Source organism: Diabrotica virgifera, chromosome 9, assembly GCF_917563875.1.
Source record: "Diabrotica virgifera virgifera chromosome 9, PGI_DIABVI_V3a".
Taxonomy (NCBI): Eukaryota; Metazoa; Arthropoda; class Insecta; order Coleoptera; family Chrysomelidae; genus Diabrotica; species Diabrotica virgifera.
The window spans coordinates 225,375,891-225,401,633 of record NC_065451.1 but is presented as its reverse complement, the minus strand read 5'-3'; the positions used below and the strand labels follow the sequence as shown (position 1 = coordinate 225,401,633).

General features: G+C 34.3%; 1 protein-coding gene across 9 annotated transcripts in view; it reads right to left on the bottom strand.

The window, feature by feature from the left end:
* The window catches only part of LOC114335148 (mucin-2), an 85,309-nt gene that overhangs the window by 49,431 nt on the left and 10,135 nt on the right, over positions 1–25,743 (bottom strand). For all 9 annotated transcript variants that reach the window (XM_050662580.1, XM_050662579.1, XM_050662584.1 and 6 more), the window contains exons 2-4: positions 16,184–16,307; positions 9,720–9,839; positions 3,581–3,738 (exon numbers count right to left, since the gene is read on the bottom strand). In XM_050662580.1, coding sequence (XP_050518537.1) covers positions 3,581–3,738; positions 9,720–9,839; positions 16,184–16,307 — 402 coding nt within the window. The remainder of the gene's footprint in view (positions 1–3,580; positions 3,739–9,719; positions 9,840–16,183; positions 16,308–25,743) is intronic.

The window sequence follows — 25,743 nt, the reverse complement described above, 5'->3', positions numbered from 1 at the left end:
AAAAACCACCTTTACCAACCCTTTCTAAGTCAACAGTTTTTGAGATTGAGGATTTTAAAAAGATTTGATATCAATAGCCTTATAGACCTTGTAAGCACCTACAAAATACTTTTTTACTAAACTTTCTAAGAAAAAAATAAAAAAGTTACGGTTAAAAAATCAATATATTTAAAAAAAAAGGAGAAATCAAATTGGAAGCATAATAATGTAAGTTGGCGGTGTTTTTAGTCATTGGCCTTATTCAGTCGTTTTTATTTATGTATTAGTAATAGATTCTAGAAGTTTTACTGGCTTAGAATGATTATTTTTAAAAAAATTGGAGTTAAAAGCGAATAACGAATTTTTGTAGTTTGGTAAAAGATGCCATTTTCTTCAGAATAGAAAGATTAGCATCAGATATACTAAAAAATGTTTAAATATGAAATTGTAGGTTATTTCATTCCCAAGAACTTGGTCTTAAAGAATTTTTTCTATGGTAAAAGTTGAGTGAATAGTAAATGAGTTTATATCGAAAAACATTGATTTTTTTGATATAAAACTAACACTTTCGATAGCGAATAAATCGAAAACTATTAATTTTCTCAAAAAAATGTATAGAAGATTTTTTGCTTAGAATGAATGCTTTTATTAAGTTTTGCGGTCAAAATATAATAAAAAATTTCCACCCCGAGATGGGGTGACAACCGTATGGTAAAAACCATACCAACTACCAACGTATGGTAAAAGCGCCTTTCGGCATCATATAGATTTTGATCCTTGGACTATCCACTACATATTCTCAAATTTTCAAGCAAATTGATCCATTCTGTAAAAATTGCGAGGTGAAAAGCTTCGGTTCCTGGACTATAAAAGCCTTTTAGCTAATTTCCAGAATTTCAAAAGGAAGAGGTTGTTTTGGATAATACTAAAACATCGCCCTGTATAGTATTTGTTTAGTGATTCATAGGTAGTGTAGTTTTATTGAATTCTAAAAAGATTAGCATCAGATATACTAAAAAATGTTTAAATATGAAATTGTAGGTTATTTAATTCCCAAGAACTTGGTCTTAAAGAATTTTTTCTATGGTAAAAGTTGAGTGAATAGTAAATGAGTTTACATCGAAAAACATTGATTTTTTTGATATAAAACTAACACTTTCGATAGCGAATAAATCGAAAACTATTAATTTTCTCAAAAAAATGTATAGAAGATTTTTTGCTTAGAATGAATGCTTTTATTAAGTTTTGCGGTCAAAATATAATAAAAAATTTCCACCCCGAGATGGGGTGACAACCGTATGGTAAAAACCATACCAACTACCAACGTATGGTAAAAGCGCCTTTCGGCATCATATAGATTTTGATCCTTGGACTATCCACTACATATTCTCAAATTTTCAAGCAAATTGATCCATTCTGTAAAAATTGCGAGGTGAAAAGCTTCGGTTCCTGGACTATAAAAGCCTTTTAGCTAATTTCCAGAATTTCAAAAGGAAGAGGTTGTTTTGGATAATACTAAAACATCGCCCTGTATAGTATTTGTTTAGTGATTCATAGGTAGTGTAGTTTTATTGAATTCTCAGAGTTTTATTTCAAAAGGCAAAATACAGTAAATTTATTTTTTAAATTAACGAAAAGAAAATTATGTAGAACATTGAACATAAACGGATTTATTTACATGTTTAATTAAATTTAACAATATGTATGTGTGTACAACAATTGTATACATAGATACATAAAAGAACTTAAGAAACAAATAAAACAATAAAACAAATTTTTTTTGAGATTTATAGCAGACTTTCGAAATGAAATCCATCTTTGTCGGACCATCAACTGTCTAATAGACCTCCTGAGAGTTAAGGGATCATTTCTAATAATGTTACAAGAATCAATAATTTTATCAATTACTTAGTTTTTGTCGCGTATTGATATTTTCTCGATAAACCATTTCTTTTAATCGACCCCATAGGGAATAGTCGACAGGGTTAAAATCAGGTGATGTAGGTGGTCATGCATGAGGCCCTCCGCGTCCTGTCCAGCTATTTCCATAAGTTACATGAATATGTTGACGAACAGCAACTGAGAAATGTGGTGATGCCCCATCGTGCATAAAGTACATACCTCTAACTAAACCTAACTATTTTGTAAAATATAGATAATAATGCAAAAAAGTACAGTGTAAGAAACACAAATAAATAATAACGATGGCGAACGAAAAGTCAAATTATGTACTCAAACAACGAAAATGTCAAATTATCATTTTTATACATATACATAGTATGGTTCTTTTCATGAGGATTTTTCAGTGCGTCACAAATGATAGAAAAAAAGGTAAGTCCGTGATAATATACATTTATAACATTTATTCTAACATGACATTTTAGTTAAATCTGACAGTTGTCAAATTTGATTTGCAATTAGGCATAAAAACAAATCAATTGTCTTTATTGCATTTATAAAATGGTATTTTCTTTGATTTGTATAGTCTTATAAATTGTACAGATTATATTCGTAGATATATTATATAATTAGTAAATTTTTTTTTCTATTATAGCGCCATCTATCGACAACTAGAATAATCACGGAACTAGAATAATTACCAAAGTTATCACCGACGTGCCTTTTTCTGTCATATACAATTTAATGCGTTAGAAAGAAATCGAAAAACTGTGACGCACTGAAAAATGATCATGAGAAAAACCATATTAGTTTTTGTTTAATTTAAGTTTATTTGTTTATCTCCTTTTTGACAAACAAATATTATACAGGATGATGTTTTAGTATTATTCAAAACAACCTGTTCCTTTTAAAATTCTGGAAATTGGCTAAAAAGCTTGTATTATTTAAAACGTATAGCACGAGCAGTGGTATTATTACTTATAAATTAAATATTTCTTCAAAGATAATTAATTTTTGTAATAAAAGTAATTTTTTTTTAAATCTATGGACTTCACCAAATTTTTAATTCATAGTCAAATTTGATTTTTTTTTTTATAAAAAATTAAGTAATCGTGTGGGGAAAAAATAAATATGCCATTTTAATTAACTATTTGTCTAATTTGTAAAATTCTTATTAGAGTTTTCAAAAACCGTATACAGGGTGAAATTTTTTTCTAAGACCAAAACGAACTAATTTTTAAAAGCCGGACCTGATTTTGTTCTAGTTTGAGTAAATCAGTTGATTGGGTGGTAATAGTGTAACGATTGACCAAAATAAGAGACACATCGATCTTGCTGTTCAAAAATTATGACGAATACAAATTTCTGTAAAAATTAACAACTCGCCCTGTATATTATTAAACAATAGGAGCAGACACTTTTTAATGGTCATTTGTTATTCCCCATAGAGGCCTGCATACGAGGTAGGAGTATGTACAGTTCCTCATGACTCACCCTGTATTAATTAGTTTATCGTGCTGTACCTTGTCCAATGCTTTTTCAAAATCAATATAGCATAGGTACATGTCTTGGCTAGTGTCTATTGTTTATTATAAAGAGTTAATATTGGTTAACAATTTGATTTGCAGACAGACCTTTTTTTAAAAAAAAAAGTAGTAGTAAAAATGAGGCATCCCATATAAAAGCTAAAATGAAATCTTACCTGTCCTCTTATTAAAGATTGATTATTACTTCTTGCTTTCTGTATATCCGACGCCAGTAAACTCATAAGAGTTATGTCCAGAATTGCTATAATTATGGTAGTTATAGCCCAACATATCAATACTTTCGATACAGCCTTCCATTTCTTTTTTATCGTCACTAAAATACCAATGGATAATATTAGATTTTGTTGACTTAGAAAAGGCATATGACACGGTTCCTAGAACAAACCTGTGAGAAGCCTTGAAAGACCTGAATATTGACAACCACCTTTTGCAGATTATCAGAAATGTACAGGAATAATACAGTACAGGATAGAAAGGGAGAGATACAAAAGGACTTAGACAGGGTTGTAGTATGTCTCCTCTTTTGTTTAATTTGTATATTGAGGCAGCCCTTAGAAGCTGGAAGAAGAGATGTGGCGGAATGGGTATTCCAGTTAATGACAACATCCTTTTCTCTCTTAGTTTTGCAGATGATGAGGTCGGATAGTTCAAGATACTTTCAATCTAGAATTTATGATGAAAAGGTTATATCGTGAGTATCAAAAGTGGGGACTGCAAGTGAGCATTTGGTAGTAGAGGAGAGGCACCAAATTTGAGACAGGCGCCTAATTTGAGACACCGTCGTATATTTGTGTACGATGGGTTGACATCTAGTGAAAATATTGAAAACTGATCATTCTGTGAAGTTAGTAGTAGATCTGCTTTTAGTTGGCGCTTAGAAGTGACCGTTGTTGTTTTGTCGACGTTAATTTGATTTACACGATACACAAAGTTTTTTCAGAATTTATAAAAACCTACAATACATCAAGGTAAGATGATTACATTTACTCCAGTTATTTTTTTTTTTGTTGTTTAATATTAGTTAATACATTTTATGCAAATTAAACGGTAATTGTGTGGCATACATAACCAACAAAAATTCGTTTTATTTTTAACGGAAAAATCCTAATTTGAGACATCTGTAGGTTCCAAATTTGAGATTGTCTCAAATTAGGACCCGGTGTAAAAATTTTTATTTTTATGTATTTTTTTTGTTTGTAGATGCCGCCAAAAAATAAAAAATGGTATGTATGCAAATGATATGAATACAGTAAGAAATAGAGAGATGGGCTATTTGAAAATCTCAAAAGTTTTTGGAGTACCAAAAGGTACCTTAGAACGATATGTGAAATCAGACAAGACTCTAGAAGAACTCGTCGGGATATCAATTGGCCGCCGACCTATTCTTACTTTGGAATTATAAAATGAGTTGGTTGAGTATGCCCTAACTATGGAGCAACGTTATTTCGGGCTAAGAGCGTGTGATATAAAACGACTGGCATTTCAACTTGCAATACGAAACTCAATACCACATCCATTTAGCGGAGTCAAAAAATCAGCCGGAAAGAAATGGTTAAGACTCTTTCTGAAAAGGCACCCGACGCTTTCAATGCGTACTCCTCAGGGAATGTCATCTGCTCGAGTAAAATCGTTTACTCATGAAAATGTATCCAAGTTCTTTGACCTGTATGAACCAGAATATCTTAAGCTTACTAACCCTGCACAACGTATATTCAATGTAGACGAAACAGGTATTACAATTTACAATTGTTACGCACAAACATAGCAAAGTCATTTCTATGAGAGGGAAGAAGCAGGTTTCGTCACTTACTTCAGCAGAAAGGGGCAAGCTGATTACTGTTATTACATGTATGAATGCTGCAGGAGTTTTCGTACTACCATTATTTCTTCCCTAGAAAAAATATGAAAACAGAGTTGATGCTAGGAGCTCCCACTGGAGCAGTCGCAGAATGCCATGTGTCAGGTTGGGTACAGGCCGATATTTTCACTAGATGGCTACAACACTTCATAAAATTCACTAAACCTTCAGCTGCAGACCCTGTTCTTCTCGTCCTTGATGGCCACTATTCTCATATGGGAAACGTTGCTCTAATAGATTTGGCTAAACAGAATCATGTGACGATTATTTGCCTTCCACCACATTCTACACATAAAATGCAACCGTTGGATGTTGCTTTTATGGCACCGCTGAAAACTTACTACGCACAAGAAATAGAAAACTGGCTTAGAGAAAATCAGTTGAGTGTTGTGTCGCCTTATGCCATTGCCAGTATTTTTTGTAAAGCGTATAACAAAGCTGCGACGATGGAAATATCTTGCAATGGTTTCCGAAAAACTGGACTGGTCCCTATTTGTGGCCATATTTTTAGGGACTTTGAATTTGGAATTCAAGAGCACTTGCAAACACAAAACGAAAGGGACGAACAAATAATAGAACCAAACCATGAACAACCAAATCATCAAATGCGAGAACATAGAACTCCTAGTCCACCACTACCTCATCAACAACTTGTGTCTCCGAAAGACATCTGTCCGATCCCTACATACAAGAGAGACACCACTAAAAAGCCACATGCCAGATCAGGAAAGGCTTCAGTAATTACTCTAACACCTTACAAAGAAGAATTAGAGCAAAGTTTGCAGAAGAAAAAAAGCAAAAAAACTAGTACCCCAGCTAAACTTGGATTGTGTATTAGCTCCAGAAAAAACAATTCAATAGAAAAAAACAGCAACGTTCGAAGAAGAAATAGCAGTACACGAAGACGTAGGTCAACCTTCTACATCAAAAGGCAAAACATCAAGAAGGAAACGGAAAGTTTCTTCAAGTTCAAGTTCAGATAGCAGCGAAGACTTTCCATTAGCTGATTCATCGTCAGACGAAAGTGGAGAAAACGACGCGGAATGTCTATTTTGCACCGGAAAATTTTCCGACGATAAATATGGAGAACGATGGGCAAAGTGTAAAAAGTGTTACCAATGTGGCAGGTGGGAACATGAAGACTGTGGAGTGTGGAGAAATAAAGTCCAGCACATTCATTTGCCTTTTCTGCGAAAGAAAGGACTTTTTTGAATAGTATCTCAAATTGGGGTACCTGTCTCAAATTTGGATACCTGGCTATCCCAAATTAGGCGACCTTTTATTTTTAATATTAAATGTCGCAAAAAAATTAAACGTATTTTTTTTGGCAAAAATATATGTCTTATTCGCTTTATTTATTTTTTGTTGTGTTGTAGAAACATATAATTATCTCAGATTTTACTTTTTACAAAAATGGCGGGCATTCAAAATGACGACTATACATATGTGACTAATAGCACGATAACTTTTGAACGAAAAGTCCGATTTCAACCAAATTTGGTATATAGGTTCTTCTTTTGATGTGCAAGACCAAAGTCTTGAACCGGAAGAATCGATTTACCAGAAGTTGTGTTTTTCCTGATTTTTATGTAAAAACATGTTGTTTTTCTAATAATTCTTTCACCCTGTATATATTAATTTTTCAAAAAGTTAATACCGGCGTTGAAAAGAGCGTAAAAATATTTTTAGGCAATATTTTGAACTCTTTAGTTACGTTAATTACCAATTAATAAATGCATAATGTATCTTCACATGTACCTATAAACCTATGTGCTGCAGATTCGTGCAAATAATATAAGAATTATTGTGCATTTAATGGTTATATCATAGAATTTGGACCACACACACTACACATACAAAGATTCAAATTTAGATATGAGGCATCTCAGATTTTATCTTTTACAAAAATGGCGGGCATTCAAAATGAATCTGACGCACACAGGTACATCTGAAGATACGTTATGCATTTATTAAATTGTAATTAACATAAATAAAAAGTTCAAAATCTCTCGTAAAAATTATGTTTACACTCTTTTCAATGGCGGTATTAACTTTTTGAAAAATTAATATATACAGGGTGAAAGAATTGAAAAAACAACAGATTTTTACATAAAAAAAAACAGTAAAAACACAACTTCTGGTGAACCGATTCTTCCGGTTCAAAACCTCGATCTTATTCATCCAAAAAACAACCTTGATGACAAATTTGGCTGAAATCGGACTTTTCGTTCAAAAGCTATCGTGCTATTACTCACATATGTATAGCCGCCATTTTGAATACTCGCCATTTTTGTAAGAGGCAAAATCTGAGATGGCCTCATATCTGAATTTGAACTTTTGTATGTGTAGTATATGTGGTCCAAATTATATGCTTCTACCGTTAAATTCACAATAATTCTTATAATATTTGCACGAATCTACCACACAAAGGTACATGTGAAGATACGTTATGCATTTATTAAATGGTAATTAACATAACTAAAAAGTTCAAAATATTTTCTAAAACATATTCTTACGCTCTTTTCAATGGTGGTATTACCATTATGGAAAATTAATATATACAGGGTAAAAAAATTGAAAATAAATTATTTACATAATATAAAATAGTTTTACATGAAAAACCAGGAAAAACACAACTTCTGGTAAACCGATTCTTCCATTTCACGACATAAACCTTGTAAATCACAAAAAGAACCTATGTACCAAATTTGGTTGAAATCGGACTTTTCGTTCAAAAGATATCGTGCTATTAGTCACATATGTATAGTCGCCCATTTTGAATGTCCGCCATTTTTGTAAAAGGCAAAATCTGAGATGGCCTCATATCTAAATTTGAACCTTTATATGTGCAGTATATGTGGCCCAATTTATATGCTTGTATCATTAAATGTGCAATTCTTATAAATATTTGCACGAATCTGCCGCACTATTACAAGCTATGTGAAAGTCAAATTTCGCCCAACCAGTTCGGGTTCATAAATGCTGTTGGTACGAGAGAAGCTTTGTTTTCAATACAAGTCTTATTCCAGAGATGCAGAGACGTCAATTGCGACGTATTCGCATGTCTGGTTGATTACGAGAAGGCGTTTGATCGAGTACAACACGCCAAGATGATGCAAATACTAAAAGAAGCAGGAATTAACAACCAAGATCTGAAAATAATTAGAAACCTTTACTGTAATCAGACTGCAAACCTCAGAGTTAACGGTGAACTCACCGAATATGTCAAAATCATGCGTGGAGTGAGGCAAGGCTGCATTTCCCCCCCCCCCCCCTAATTTTCAATCTTTACTCTGAAAGAATATTTAGCGAAGCTTTGCACGAAACTGAAAAAGGTATTCTGCTAAACGGGTACCGGCTAAATAATAGCAGGTATGCAAATGACACCATAGTATTTGCGGACAACCTAGAAGACCTACAAGTCCTCATGGACAAAATCACGTATTACAGTCAACAATATGGACTCAATATAAACGTAAAGAAAACAAAGCTTATGATCGTCAGCAAGAAATAGATAACAGAAGGTCAACTCTATATCAACCAAACTCCTGTAGAAAGAGTGAGGCACTACAACTACCTCGGCACCATAATAAATGAAGAATGGACCAACAACCAAGAAATAAAAGCGCACATCGGAAAAGCTAGATCAATCTTCAACCGTATGGGCGCGTTTTTCAAGAGCCACAACCTTTCTCTTGGTATAAAAGTAAGAATACTGAGATGTTAAGTCTTCTCTGTCCTTTTTTATGGTGTTGAATCATGGACCTTGAACGAGGATATGTACCGAAAATTGGAAGCATTTGAGATGTGGCTATATCGGAGAATTCTTAAAATCCCATGGACTGATCGGGTCACAAATGAGGAGGTTCTTAGAAGAATGGGGAAGAACCGAGAAGTACTAACCACCATCAAATCTCGAAAATTGGAATACTTTGAACACATTATGCGAAATGAATCCAGATATGCCCTCCTACAAGCCATCCTGCAAGGAAAAATATTTGGAAAGCGAGGTCCAGGAAGAAGAAGTACATCCGGGTTAAAGAACCTCAGAACCTGGTTCAACACATCTGTGCAGCTTTTCCGCGTTGCTGCAGATAAAGTGAAGATTGCCATGATGATCGCCAACATTCGTCACGGATAGGCACATCAAGAAGAAGAACAATCGACGTCATATACAACTGGAATAATACCAAATGAATGGCACAATGGCTGGTATCTACATTTGTAACCCTTCCAAAAAATAATAACGCCAAGACTTGACTAACGCTCTGACTAACGTACAATAAGTTTGATGAGTCACGCTCTGAAAATCTTGCTAAAAGTGACTCAATGGATATGGCTTGAACTGCTGGAAAAAAATATATTATACCTAGTGAATATGACTCGTACATATGTTTTTGTAAGGTAGTTTTAGTATTTAGTGTCCGAATACTTACCCCATGCCAAAGATATAGATATTACCAACCATATGAAGCTGAGCACCAAATAGACGTACATAAATATGTTAAGTGCTTTAGGATGTACAATATACTGTTCTTGTATTTCATCAGTGGGTTCTAGAACAAAAATAAAAAAAATAATAGAATAAAAAAATATAAAAAGAAAATTTTTTAAGAAACGCTTTTCTTTAATTACGAGTGACTAAAATTAAAAATATTATAAAAAATCAACTAAAGAGCAAAAAATAAAAAAAATTCAAACTTGAAGGATTATTCGAAAAAAACTGTTAGATTAAATATACGAAAATCTCACACATTCGTTAAAAAAATGAAAAAATCTAATATATTCGGTAAAGAAAAGCGTGGGGCGAAAACCGTTTATTCGATAAAGACGCGCCCCACGCTTTTCTTTAAGAGGATCGGTACGTATTTTCGGCTGCAATGCTATTCAAATGGGGATTCATTTTTTTCGAATCCTGAAAAAACTAATAAGTATTTTTGAAAAATTTAAACGCAGAATGAAATATCATGTTATTAGCTAGGGCCGAAAGTCCCTGAGAACTTCTATAATGTTTATTTTAATAAGTTACAGGGGTGACAAACTAAGAGAAAATTTAGTGTGATTTTTAATTTCAAATATATCATTCAAAATAAACTTTTTATTTATTCTAAGGGACTTTCGGCCCTCGGTAATAATTTAGTCTTTCATTCTGCGTTTAAATTTTTCAAAAATATTTATTGGTTTTTTCAGTATTCGAAAAAAATAAACACAATGCCGTGGTAATATTTTCCAAATCTATCTTTGTCTTACAACGCACTCAGCCGAATATAATATTGTCAGCATATATTATCAGTCAGACACTGACAATCAGTGACAATTTTAAATATTTGACATTGCATCGGGAATATGTTGAGTTATTGATTAAATATTATTGAAATATAGTGCATTTGATAAATAATTTATTTAAGACGTGAACTTAATAAAAAGTTATTTATTGTGTATTATTTGTGAAAGATCCAAGCAGAGAATACATCAGGATAATATATTCTGTGATCCGTATTTTGTTGTTAAGATGTTCAAAATTATTGTAAGCGTTCCATAACAATATATTATTAAAAAATCACTTTAACACTTTTCCTCTTTTCTCGATTAAGTATTAGTCTTTGTTGTACAAATAAATTATTACAATCACTGAATACATAGTTAGTGAAAAAATTATCACATTTATTAACTGAATTAATAATTTCCAATTATAAAAATAAGAGTTATCCAAGAACATTCAAAACCTATCTCTTTAAATTAATGATGACATTTTCAAGTAGAATGACATTCTAGTAATGTTTACATATCCATACCAGTGTGAATTTTACTACGCGTAATTTGCCGTGTAAAGACAGAAAAAGTAGGGATACACATAAAATATTTGCGAATTATGTACCCATAGCCTTAACGAATGTGTTAGATTTTTTCAATATTTTAACGAATGTGTGAGATTTTTGTATATTTAATCTGCCTAACCGTTTTTTTTTTTCGAATAATCCTTCGAGTTTGAATTTTTTTTATTTTTTTTCTTTTTAGTTGATTTTTTTATATTTTTAATTTTAGTCACTTGTAACTAAAGAAAAGCGTTTCTTAAAAAAATGTTTTTCACATTTTTTTATTTTTTACTTTTTAGTCCTACACTTTTCAAAAATTAAAATATATCATCACGATTATTAAAATATATGTATAAAACATAATATGATGTACAAACATGAAAAGTAGTCGGAATCGGCAAAAAATTTGGAACTTTATTATTTATTTATGAAGCATAACGTAAATAATTAAAAAAAAATCAATGGGAAAGTCCCCGTAGCTGGCTGTATACCATAGTTAAAAAACCATACTGAAGTAAAAACTTCTTTTGTATATTGGTATAAAAAGTTTTATTAAAAAAACATAAAAGTCCTCCAAAAGGATTTGCAAAACGTTTTCAATCTGAATCAGATCATCCTCAGTGCCTAGAACGAAGTATTTCCACGTTAAAATGAATGCAAAAGGTTTAAAATTGTGACTAGGTTAAAGAAAAGAAGTTTATGAAGCAGAACGTAAGTATTGCCACATTTTTCTTTAACCTAGTCACAATTTTAAACCTTTTGCATTCATTTTAACGTGGAAATACTTCGTTCTAGGCACTGAGGATGATCTGATTCAGATTGAAAACGTTTTGCAAATCCTTTTGGAGGACTTTTATGTTTTTTTAATAAAACTTTTTATACCAATATACAAAAGAAGTTTTTACTTCAGTATGGTAAATAATTAACGTAAAAAGTGAAATTATGTATAGTTCAAATAATTATCTACAATCTTTAAAAGTTTCAAGTTTCTTCATTGTAAAAGACAAGAGAATTTAAGCATTTTCCATTAAAATCGTTTTTTTTATTTAAACAATAAATAATAAACAAAAAAATTATTTTTATTGACTATAGTATGGTATAACCAGACCCAAACCCAGACATCCAAAGTGAAAGTTATCCTTTAACACCAAATTGTTCTATATGGTCCACATAATGTTCAGAAAAAAGTCACACCATTTTGAGCGTCGGTTTTGGGGGGAGAGGGGGGAGAAATCGGTAAATTCGTAGTTTTTTACGTTTTTCGTGAATATTTCTAAAACTATGCGGTTTAGCATGAACAACCTTCTATATAAAAATGTTCTACATTAAATTTGAAATAAAAAAGGTTCTATGCATAATCCTTCTGAAACGAACGGTTCCAAAGTTACGGAGGTAGTATAGTATAATTAGGTCCAAAAAAAGGCCTAACTCAAACATCCAAAGTAAAAGTTTTCCTCCAACACCAAATTGTTCTATATGGTCCACATATTGTTCAGTAAAAAATTACACCATTTTGAGCGTCCTGTTTGGGGGGAGATGGGGGAGAAGTGGGTAAATTAGTAGTTTTTCTAAGTTTTTCATCAATATTTCTAAAACTATGCTTTAGCGTAAACAATGTTCTATACAAAAATGTTCTGCATAAAATTTAAGACAAAAAAGGTCCTATACATAATTGTCATAAAATCAACGGTTCCAGAGTTACGGAGGGCGAAAAGTGGAGGTTTTCGATACTTTTTTATATATTTTGGACAATTTATAAAATTATTACTGATGAAAGAAATTTTCTTTAACAGAATTGTGTTTTGTAAATAAAATTTGCTATTTCAGTGGCCGATGGTATGTTAGTGATAAGCCCTTGAAGAAACTTCAACCTCACCAACCAAAATCATAATCAATTGCCCAAAAAATATAAAAAGTATCAAAAACCTCCACTTTTCACCCTCCGTAACTCTGGAACTGTTGATTTTAAAACAATTATGTATAGGACCTTTTTTGTTTTAAATTTTATGTAGAACATTTTTGTATAGAACTTTGTTTACGCTAAAGCATAGTTTTAGAAATATTGACGAAAAACGTAAAAAACTACTAATTTACTGACTTCTCCCCCATCTCCCCCTAAAACTGGACGCTCAAAATAGTGTAACTTTTTACTGAACAATATGTGAGCCATATAGAACAATTTGGTGTTGGAGGAAAACTTTTACTTTGGATGTTTGGGTTAGGCCTTTTTTGGACCAATTATACTATACTACCTCCGTAACTTTGGAACCGTTCATTTTAGAAGGATTATTCATAGGGCCTTTTTTATTTCAAATTTAATATAGAACATTTTTGTATAGAAGTTTGTTCATGCTAAACCGCATAGTTTTAGAAATATTGACGAAAAACGTAAATAACTACGAATGTACCGATTTCTTCCCCCTCTCCCTCCCCCCCCCAAACCCGACGCTCAAAATGGTGTGACTTTTTTCTGAACATTATGTGGACCATATAGAACAATTTGGTGTTGGAGGATAACTTTCACTTTGGATGTCTGGGTTATGCCATCTTTTGGATCAATTGTATCATACTACTATTCGTGTACTGTTCCGCGATGCATATATCTGCAAATTTTCATTCAATTGCATTGAAGAAAAGGCAGTCAAATTAACGTCTAAAGATTTGACGCAAACGATTAAACTAAAGAAAAGCGTTTAATAAATAATAAAAAGTAAAGTTTCTTTTGAATGAAATATTTGCAATTAAAAATCACACTAAAGTTTCTCTTTTATTTTCACCCCTAACTTATTAAAATAAACATTATAGAAGTTTTCAGGGACTTTCGGCCCTCAGTAATAATGTAATCTTTCATTCTGTGTTTAAGTTTTTCTTCTTCTTCTTCTTATACTTGTTGTAGATCTGTCGATCTGTTAATTCCGACGTTGAAGTATTTATTGAGAGGCAGACTGCCAGCTATCTCTCCATCTTTTTGGTTTTCTCCCCGGTGGACCCTTACCAGCTGGTTTTCCTTCTTGAGCAATTCTTGGTAGTCTGTGCTCCTCCATTCTTTTTACATGACTGAACCATTCTCTACGTCTTTGCCTGCCCCATCTGACTACATCTTGCACGCCACATTGTTCCCTGATGATGTTGTTTCGTATTCTATCTCTTCTTGTCTTCCCTGCTATTGCCCTTAGTGTTTTCATTTCGGCTGTTCGTAGCATGATTTTGGTTTTATTGGTGTCTTCTCTTGATTCAATGCCAAAGGTCACAACAGGTCTGATGCAAGTTTTATAAATTCTAACTTTGCTGTCCATTCTCATATATGGGTTATTCCAGACCACATCTCTTAAACATCCGGACAAGACAGCGGCCTTGTTAATTTGTCCTCTTAGGTCTCTGGCTGAGTCATGATAACTTGATGATTCTACACATAGATATTTTAACTGGTTTAACTGTTCTATGGGTTTCCCCTCTACCACGAGCTTGCATCTAATTGGATCTTTCGCAGTGGTAATGCATTTTGATTTCTGCATGGATATGTACATGTTGAGTCGTCGACATGCTTGGAAAATCGATAAAGTTTTCTTTGTAGGTCATCCTCATCCTCAGAAATCAGGGCTGCATCATCCGCATAGCACAGTATACTGATTCTACTGTGGCCGAGTCTGTATCCCAGTTGTAGCAATTCCACATCTTCTATTATTTCATCCATTAGCATATTGAATAGAAATGGACTGAGGCTGTCTCCCTGCCTGATTCCCCCTGGTGTTGGTACTCGTATGTTGGCCGTAGTGGTGTCGTTTGTTTTAATTTTTGTTGTGTTGTTATTGTTAATTTGTTTTATGAATTCTACAATGTTTGCCGGTATCCTTTTTTGCTTCATTTTCTTTATTATATTGCTAAGTCTGACTCTGTCAAATGCTTTCGTTAGGTCTACGAAGCAAATATATGCGGGTTTAAGTTTTTTAAAAATATTTATTAGTTTTCTCAGGATACGAAAAAAATGAATACATTTAAAACACATTGAACATTTTGACAGGCGACATTTTGCGCCTATGCCCTCAACTCTCTGTTTCTTGCAATATGTATCAGTGATTGTAGTATGTCGTTAATACCTGTCCATTGCCTTATGTTTCAGAGCCAGGACATTTTCTTGCGTCCCATTCCTCTCTTGAATTCAATTTTATCTTCGATTATAAGTTGGAGCAACTGGTATTTCTCATTTCGCATGATGTGACCTGGATGTTACCTTTTCTTGATGGTTTCGAAAAGTTGGCGTTCTTGGTTGATTCTTTTAAGGATATCTACATTTGTGACTTTCTCCGTCTATGGTATCTTTAGGATACGGCGATAAAGCCACATTTCGAATGCTTCTAATCTGTTTATATCCCTTGTTTTGAGTGTCCAGCCCTTTACGCCATATAGCAGCACCGACCATATGTAGCACTTAGTAAACCTTAGTCTCAGTTGAAGAGCGAACTCTGAACAGGTCTATACCTTCTTGAATTTTACGTAAGCTTGTCGAGCTTGCTCAATGCGACATTTTACTTCCCTTTCCGATGCCCAGTTTTCAAAAAGCCACGTTCCCAGGTATTTAAATTGGCTCACTCTTTCAATGGACTTGGTATTCAGTGTTAAGTGGAGTTTTTAAGTGCATTCAAGTTTCTGGAGATGATCATGAATTTGGTCTTTTTGGTATTAATCTCTAATCCCATTCGCTTACTGTATTCTCCGATTATAGTGATTAATTGTTGAATATCGACTCTGTTGCCACAAATTAAGACACCATCGTCAGCATATCGTATGTTTTTGATCAATACTCCTTTCATTTTGATTCTCATCTCTGCATCTTCCAAAGACTCTTGAAATAGGGCTTCCGAATAAACATTAAATAAAAGATGGAAAAGCACGCATCCCTGTCCAACAACCCTTCTTATATGTATGGGTTTGGATATATAATTGTATATTTTTAATTGTGCCGTTTGATACCTCTACAAGTTTTTAAGATTTTGGGATTCACAGATGATAACTGAAGTTGATTACATAAAATATTATGCATATTTAAATTGTGAAATTCTTTGAGAACAAAACAAAATACTTACGTAGATAATACGTATAAATGATATATCCATAGCTTGTTTTTTCTAATGAATCCGATCTTCCAATGATATTATTATAGCAAAATATTGCTAATAATGATAACGTGAACCATATTGCTGCTTGAATCTAAAAAAGAAAAAAATACTGTGTTTAAAATATTGGTTTATACACATATTGTAACGAAAGAGATACATACTGTATCTAGCTACGAAAAGCTCGAAACAGAAGTGGAAGATCAAATGAATAGAGCAAACAGAACCGCAGGTTGCCCGAATGAAATAATTGTAGAAATAAAAATATCGGAAAAGAAGTGAAAGGCAGAATTTACAAAACAGTCATCAGACCAATAATGACATACGCAGCGGAAACACGACCTGATACAGAATGGATAAAAAGAATGCTAGAAACGGCAACGATGAAAACACTTTGAAAAAAGATAAGAAGTGGGTATAAACCTCAAACAAGTCTATGTAAAGATGAAAGTGGGCAAATAATCAGTGACCAACAGAAAGTCACAGAAACCTGGAAGCATTATTTTCAGACTATACTTGGAACACAAGTAGACATGGAAGATGAAATGGGTATGAACTACGTAGAAGAGAATGAAGTAGATAATGGAGTAGAAGCTTCAACTATAGAGGAAGTCTCGAAGCTATTAAGGTCCAGAAAAACAATAAAGCTAAAGCTCCGGGAGTTGACGAAATACCAGCCGAACTGTATAAGGTAGGTGGCGACCACCTAGCAAGTCACATCCACGCGCTCATCAGACATATGGCAAGAAGAGAAAATACCCCACGACTGGAAGAAAAGTATAGTATGCCCGATCTATAAAAAAGGAGACAAACTCCAGTGCAAAAACTATCGTGGAATCTCTCTACTATGTACAGCATATAAAGTCCTCACGTATATTATAAACCAGCGGCTCCAACCACTAGCAAGAAATATTATTGGAGAGTACCAGACGGGCTTCCGACGGGGAAGATAGACACTGGATCAAATATTTACAGTCAAACAGATCTTGAGCAAATCATGGGAACACGATATTGATGTTCACAATGTGTTTGTAGACTCAAACAGGCATACGACTCAGTCAAAAGGAACAAACTATACTATATATTGGCTGAATTGGCAAAACCACACAAGCTAATAAGACTCATTAAAGCCACAATGGATGAAACTCAGGCATGTGTACGAATACAAAACCACCGGACAGTTATTTCAAAATTTCGCAGGGACTAAAGCAGGGAGATGGGCTGGCCCTAACATTGTTTAACCTGGCACTGGAGGATGCGGTTAGGCAAATGCAAACTGGACGAGGAAATCTACTGCCCAACCGAACGGTTCAACTGGCCGCTCATGCCGATGATGTTAATATTATGAGTAGAACATCAACAGGAGCACAGGAAACATACGCAGAGTAAAAAACACAAACAAAAATGCTAGGTCTGGAAATTAACACAGAAAAAAGAAAAATAATGACTCAGACGAGAAGAAATAACATAGTCCCACAAAACATTGTACATAAAGATGACATTGAAGCGGTTGGAAAGTTTACATACCTGGGAGTAGAAATATATGAAGTCGGATCAAAAGATGGAGAAATATGAAAGAGAATAACTCAGGCAAACCGAGCTTATTTTGCCCTCTCCCATATATTTCGGTCTAAAAGTGTCCATCGAAATAAAAAGATGAGAATCTATAAAACTTTAATTCGACCAATAACATGCTATGGCAGTGAAGCCTGGATCCTGAAAGAAATATCCAAAAACAAACTCGACACATTCGAAAGGAAAGTACTGAGGAGAATACTAGGACCTGTGAGGGAAAACGGAATCTTCAGAAGTCGATACAACAACGAAGTTTATCAACTTTATAAGGAAGCACCCCTGTCATACTTCATTAGAATACAAAGATTGCAATGAGCCAGACATGTGATAAGAATGGGAGAGGATAGGCTACCAAAAAGAGCACTGAATGCTAGAATGCAGAGAAAGAGACCTATTGGAAAGCCAAGAAAGCGCTGGAAAGACACAGTAAACAGCGACGCACATGCCCTTTTAGGAGTCCGTGTATGGAGAAGAGCACCCACAGACAAGCAAACGTGGAGGCAAAAAATAAAGGAGACCAAGGCTCAATTTGGGCTGTAGTGCCTTAGAAGAAGAAGAAGAAGAAGAAGAAGAAGAAGAAGAAGAAGAATGGAACGACCACATAAGCCGAATGACAACAAATAAAGTAGTAAGGACGGCGAGAGATGATCACTGGGAAGACCACGAAAACGATGGAATGACAACTTACTGGAGGCACATTGAAAAACAGTCAGAGTCATGTCCTACACAAAAAGAAGAAGAAGAACTTGAATAATATTTAATATTCAATATAATTATATTGATAATATTAATATTTATTATTCAATATAATCATGATCATATTCATGATCATCAATGTAATATTGAATATAGAAGAATATTGATCAATAAGAAAATTTCTAAAATATAATATTAAACTTTGAACAATTTTGACGATGACATAAGTTTCTACTTAAACAATAGTAATGCGCTAAAATAAACTACTTATCTAAGATAATATTACCGATATTTTATTACCTCATTAATGATCTTTTAATCCAGTAATTCGTTATCTCACTTCTATTGATACGGTTTTTTAAATGCGTTTTTAAACTGAACTTACAATAAACTGAAATACAACGAAACAATGACAGAATTAAACTTTGATTCCTGGAAAAAGACTATCGTTACGGAGCCAACAGATAAGCCTCGGAGTATAGCACCGAGATACCCCTCTCTCTCTCTTGTCGTTTCCCCATTACTGAGGATCGTGATTTCTTCCAATATTCCTAACAATCTTTCTCCATTGGTCTCTATCTTCAGCTGCTCTAAGAGCTTCGCAGAATGAGTTTCCAGCTGAATTCTTTATTTGGTCGGACCATCTAGTTGGTGATCGTCCTCTTGATCTTCTCCCCGGAACGTTTCCAGAAACAATTAATCTCTCCAAACTGTCGTCACCTCTTCGAACCACGTGACCAAAGAATTGCAGAATTCGTTGCAGGCATATTGTGGACAGCCTTTTTTTAATATTGAGTTGGTTTAGAATAGAAACGTTTATCCTATGAGCTGTCCATGGTATGCGCAGCATTCTTCTCCAGCACCACATCTCAAAGGCATCAATTTTTTGGCGCTCGCATGCGCGAAGAGTCCAAGTCTCTGCTCCGTATAGAAATATTGAGAATACAAGGGCATTCACCAGTCTCATCTTGATATTTTGAGAGATAGATCTGTCTTTCCAAACTTTAGTTAGGCGACTCATCGCATTTTTTGCCATACCAATACGTTTCCGAACTTCTGCTTCACAGTTGCCATCGTTAGTTATACTAGACCCGAGATAGACAAAGGTGTTTACTATCTGGTATTCCTGTAACATGTTAGTCAGTTGAATAGTGTCGAATCTGTCGACCACCATTATTTTTGTCTTAGCTTTATTGATTTTCAGACCAACTTTATTGCTTTCGTGCTCAACTCTTCGCAGAAGATCAAACATTTCTTGCTCATTTGTTGCTATAAGTGTAGTGTCATCAGCAAATCTCAAATTGGAGATTTTCCTACCGGCTACTGTTACTCCACCGGCCCATCCTTCTAAAACCATCCTCATGACATGTTCACCATAAATGTTAAGTCAAATAAGTCAGGTGACAACATGCATCCTTGTCTAACACCTCTCTCGGTCTTGAATTGGTTTGAGAACTTCTGATCTAGTCGTACTGTCGCTATATTAGACTGGTACAGATTTTTAATAAGTGTCACCATTTGCATTGGTGCGCCCATTTCTATTAAAATTGACCACAGATTTATCCAGCTTACACATTCAAATGCCTTTTGGTAGTCAACGAAGCATATAATCATTGATACTTGAAATTCTCTAGACTTTTCAATAAGTTGTCTCAGGTTCAGGATTTGTTCCCTTGTACCTTTACCCTTTACAAATCCCGCTTGTTCCTGAGGTATTTGGTAATGTAGATAGGTTTTTAATCTGTTTTTGATGATATGCAACAAGATTTTACTAGCATGTGTTATTAGTGACAGTGTGCGGTAGTTTTCACATCTGGTAGTAGTTCCTTTTTTATGTAGCGAGATATAAATTGAGGTGCACCAATCAGATGGCCATTTTCCTGAATTCTAAACAGCGACACAGATAGAATGGATGATATGTATTCCTTTGTCACCTAGTAACTGTAGTATTTCACATGGTATTGAATCAATGCCTGGGGATTTATTTCTCTTTAGTGATTTAATTGCATCTTTGACTTCAGCGAGTAAGACAGTAGGTTCTCTAGGGTAGTCAGAGGGCCACTGATGTTCTGCTGATACCTCGTTATTTTTATATAGCTCGTCACAGTAGTTTCGCCATGTTTCCAATATTTCGTCAGTATCGGTCTTTAGATTACCTTCCTTATCTATTACAGACCACGTTTGAGGTTTAAATTCTCTGGTAAGGAGTTTGATCTTCTGGAATAAGTCCATCGGTTCACTTCGACAGCCATGTTCCTCTATCTCTCTGCATATTTGAGAGATGTAATCAGCTTTGTCTTTGCGGCACTGTTTTTTGATTTCTTTCGATAACGCTCTGTATTCATCGTTTGTTCCGTGTCTAGTTTTGTGTTATTTTCTGCGTTGAATCACAGTCCACGTATTATCGGATATCCATGGCTTACGGCCAGTGGAAACCACTGCATCACAGTCTTTTGCAGCCTCGATTACCTTATCTTTTAAATAAATCCAAGTGCTCTTAGGGTCACTATCTACTTGGTCTAAAGAGAGAGCTTCTTTAGACCAAGCTTCATGGTATCTTCTACCGAGATACCATGAAATGTGAAATAAGCAGAAAGGATAGAATAGGAACAGAGGAAATATGGAACAAAATAGCAGCTCAGTTACACATTTATGTAGAATCCTCAATTACAAAAAAGTTGTAAACAGAGCCCTGTAGTGCTATACGCATATATTACATCAGATACGCTGAGGACAATATCATGGTAGCGGCTTCAATGAAGAAGACTTGCAACGACTTATAAACAGGGTCATCGAAGGGGCTAAAATTAATACTTAATACATAAGACAAAACTTATGGTTGTCAGCAAAACGGAGTTACAACCAATGAACATAAGAGCGAATGGAATAAAGTTAGAAAGAGTCCACAATATTACCTAGTTGGACGCCAACGTTAACGATAACTGGGATATATAAATAAAGAAATAAGAATACACATTGAAAAAGCCAGAGCCGCCTTCTATAATTAAAAAAAAAGGATTCTAATTAATACAGATATTACGTTAAACCTTAAAATCAGATTAATATGCTGCTACATATTCTCCACATCGCTGTATGACATGGAGAGCTGGACCCTTACAGAGAGACTAATGGAAAAATTGGAGGCCTCTGAGATGTGGATCTATCGACGAGTATTGCGGATAAGTTGGGTTGATCAAATAAGAAATCATCGAATGAAAAAGAGCACAAAAATAACAAAAACGATAAAAATTCGAAATTTATAATATTTTGGTAACGTAATGCTCCAGATAATGGACATTCCAGAGAACTCTAACCTTCTACGCCTCATAATACAGGGCACAATCGCCGGAGAGAGAGGCCCAGGCCGAAGAAGAACACCCTAGCTCTGAAATCTCTGAGAGTGGTATCAAGAGACATCCGCTAATCTGTTTAGAGCTGTCGTAAACAAAGTTATTATTGCCAATATGATCGCCAACTTCCGTCTAGGAAAGAAGTTTGAGCATAAAGAGGCTTGGTGGTGGTCAAACGAAGTACAAGGAAAATAAAAGAGAAGGGATGTGCAGAACGCTTCACCAGTGGTTAAATGGACCTGGTGAATATCTCTTGTCCTTCACCCAAGAGAGGAACCAGCTTCTATAGTGGTTGATATAATTAGACTCTGATATTCTTTGTCGAGTCGAAGCAAGGTGTAAATCGGTGTTGAAATGATTCAAAAACGTGTGGGATAATTATTTTATTATTTAACACAATCACTATTATTTTTACAATAACTGTACAATATAGTTATTATTAGGTTTACTACAAAACATACATAAATTTGCTATGTAAAATTGATAGTAAAGTGAACCGCGATGTGAGAGTCAAGTATGTGATTAATAAAGAGTGAGAGAATTAATTCGCGTGAAAAACCGAGTGTAATAATAGACGGAGAGCTAGAGCCGAAAAATCATCGTCATAAAGTAATATGGAGTTTGGCATGTGAAATGTGTCTATTGTATATTGACAATTATGACCCCTTTCAGGCTGACACCTCAGTGGATACAGGAAGTAGCAATAAGGGATGAAAGACAACTTCCATCGATTTGCATGAAAATTGGTGACTAGTTAGAGCATACCTCAAGAAATAAAACTGATTTGGTGCCAACTTGCACTTTTACCCTGGTGGTGAATACCACCCCTTCCCGCGGGTGAAAGCAATTTTAATAAAAATAACCCCACAAATCGGTAGAGGGACAAAGTTTAAGTAGAATTTGTTATATCATGTTATTAAAATAAATAAATGGTACAGAAAGCTATCTCACAATTAAAAAATGGTCGGGCACCTGGCCCTGACAATGTTCCCGCAGAACTAATAAAATCAGGTTCAAAGAAATTAATCCGAATGATCACAGACTTCCTTCACAGAATTATTAACGGAGAACAAGTTCCAAAAAGCTGGAAAGAGGGCTGGATCTCTTCAATACACAAAAAGGGAAGTAAAAGTGATGTCAACAATTATAGGGGAATAACTGTAACAAGCACAATGAGCCGTTTATATGGCAGAATACTGAAAACCATTATTTGCGAAGAATATCAACCCTATGAATCCGAAGAACAGTGTGGTTTCAGGGCCGGCCGATCTACAATTGATAATATATTCTGTCTAACACAGGTTATGGAAAAAAGACTAGAACGTGGACAAGACACACATATACTTTTTGTCGACGTAACGAAAGCATATGACACAGTGCCCGTGAAAAAATTGTGGGAGGTTTTGGACAATACACACATATCTGCAACTGTCATCAAAGCCATACAATGCCTCTATAAAGATTCTATGTCAAGGGTAAAGAGAGGTCACCATCTGTCATCTAGCTTCCAAGTAACAAAAGGCCTTAAACAAGGGTGCTGCTTATCTCCCATTCTTTTCAATATATATACCGACGGTGCTCTCAGACTTTGGAAGCAGAAATGCAGTGGTATGGGTATACCAATCGGAGACATAACATTATACACTTTGAATTACGCAGACGACCAGGTGGTAGTTGCCCAAGATAAGGAAGACTTAGAATATATGACCAGAAAATTGATGGAAGAATACAGGAAATGGGGTTTAGAGGTAAACATAAGGAAAACACAATATCTACACATCAGTAACCAAATACAACAGGAGGACCTAGATCTTGACGGAAGTGACTACATCAGGGGTTGTACAGAGTATATATATCTAGGGATTAAATTAACAAATAGTGGAAGAACGGAACCCAGTATAGATGATAGAGTGACGAAGGCTAGAAAGGTTACTAGAGCCCTAAACCCTGTCTTATGGCAACATAACATAAATTTAAATACAAAAATGAGGATGTACGACGCTATTCTGAAACCAATTTTAACGTATGGCTCCGAAGTGTGGCAAATGACAAAAAAATCCGAAAATAAGCTGCTTACTACTGAAATGGATTTTTTTAGAAGATCTACCAGAATATCGAGATGGGACCATGTTCGAAATGAACAGATCAGAGAAAAAGTAGGTAAGCAGAAAACAATAGTGGACGAGGTACAACGAAACCAACTTACTTGGTATGGACACGTCCAACGAATGGGAGATGAAAGATTACCAAAAATTACAATGAGATGGATACCGCCAGAAAAACGGAAAAGAGGAAGGCCACCGACCTCCTGGAAACAAGGAATTACAAAAGTCATGTCAGAAAGAAATCTTCAAGAAAATGACTGGCTAGATCGACAGGTTGGCGATTGGGTACCGGAAGGCGTAGAACGCTATAGAACCGGTTATATATATATATATATATATATAAAATAAATCAATACTTTTTGAGTTATTAAAGATCAAAGATTTGTCTATTTAAGAGCATATGCGTGAAGTTACGGATGATAAAAAGAACATATTAATTAGTTATATGTTAGTAAAATATTATTTTTATATTATTTCGATATTTAATTGAATTTTTTCTATCAATATAAACTGAATATGTCCAGAAACTGGGGTGTCCAATAATGGGTGCATTTGACATATTCGAATACATTTTTGCTAAATTTTACATGTCTTAAACCAATTTAAAAAACTTATATAAATAATGTAATAATTAAGATTCAAATTTTTGGGAGCCTAAACTTTGAAAAATGTTTGTAGCATAATGTTTAATGGTATCAACTTCTCCGGGAGCTCATTTCATACATTTTTTTGCTATTCGGATACACTTTTGCTAAATTAATAATATCGAAATAATATGAAAATAATATTTTAGTAACATACAATTAATTAATATGTTCTTTTTATCATCCTTAATTTCACGCATGTGCTCTTAAACAGACAAATCTTTGATCTTTAATAACTCAAAAAGTATTGATTTATTTTAATAACATGATATAACAAATTTTACTTATAATTTGTCCCTCTACCGATTTGTGGGGTTATTTTTAATAAAATAGTTTTCACCCCCGAGAAGGGGTGGTATCCATCCCCAGGGTAAAAGTGCAAGTTGGCACCAAATCATTTTTATTTCTTGGGGTATGCTCTAACTAGTCACCAATTTTCATGCAAATCGATGGAGGTTTAACAAGATAGGAGGTGAAAACCTTTAAAGACTACACTAACTTTTCCCTTTCATACCTTATTGCTACTTCCTGTATCCACTGAGGTGTCAGCCTGAAAGGGGTCATAATTGTCAATATACAATAGACACATTTCACATGCCAAACTCCATATTACTTATGACGATGATTTTTCGGCTCTAGCTCTTAGACTATAAGAAAATGCGAACCGTGAAGTGAGAATGTAATCATTCGAGAGAATACATTCTGAGTAGAGCTAAAAACGCTAGCGTCTAGCTATCAGGGTGGCTAATAAGTGACTGAGAAACTAAAACCGACTAAAGCATAAGGCCTTTCGCACATACAGCTACTAAAAAGAAACTAAACTAGTTGGTAACTAGAATTATCAACTGGTTATCAACTATGGCTCGCACACTACGCTACTGAAAATTAATAAAACGAGTCACTTCTTGACTGTACTTTGTACTGAGTAGCTTTGTTAGGCGGTGTTTAAGTTTATATGTTGTTCTGAAGCTATTTTCACGTGGAATTTTTGTAATTTACTAGTTTTTGATGGGAAATAAGCCACAATTTTACTAAAAAATGATTTTCTTAACGTTTCGACGTCCAAATCGGATGCAGTTGTTAAAATACAAAAAATATTAATGAATTAAACAAAAATGTTGTTGCTTAGTAAAAAATTCTTCTAATAATTTATTTAATCT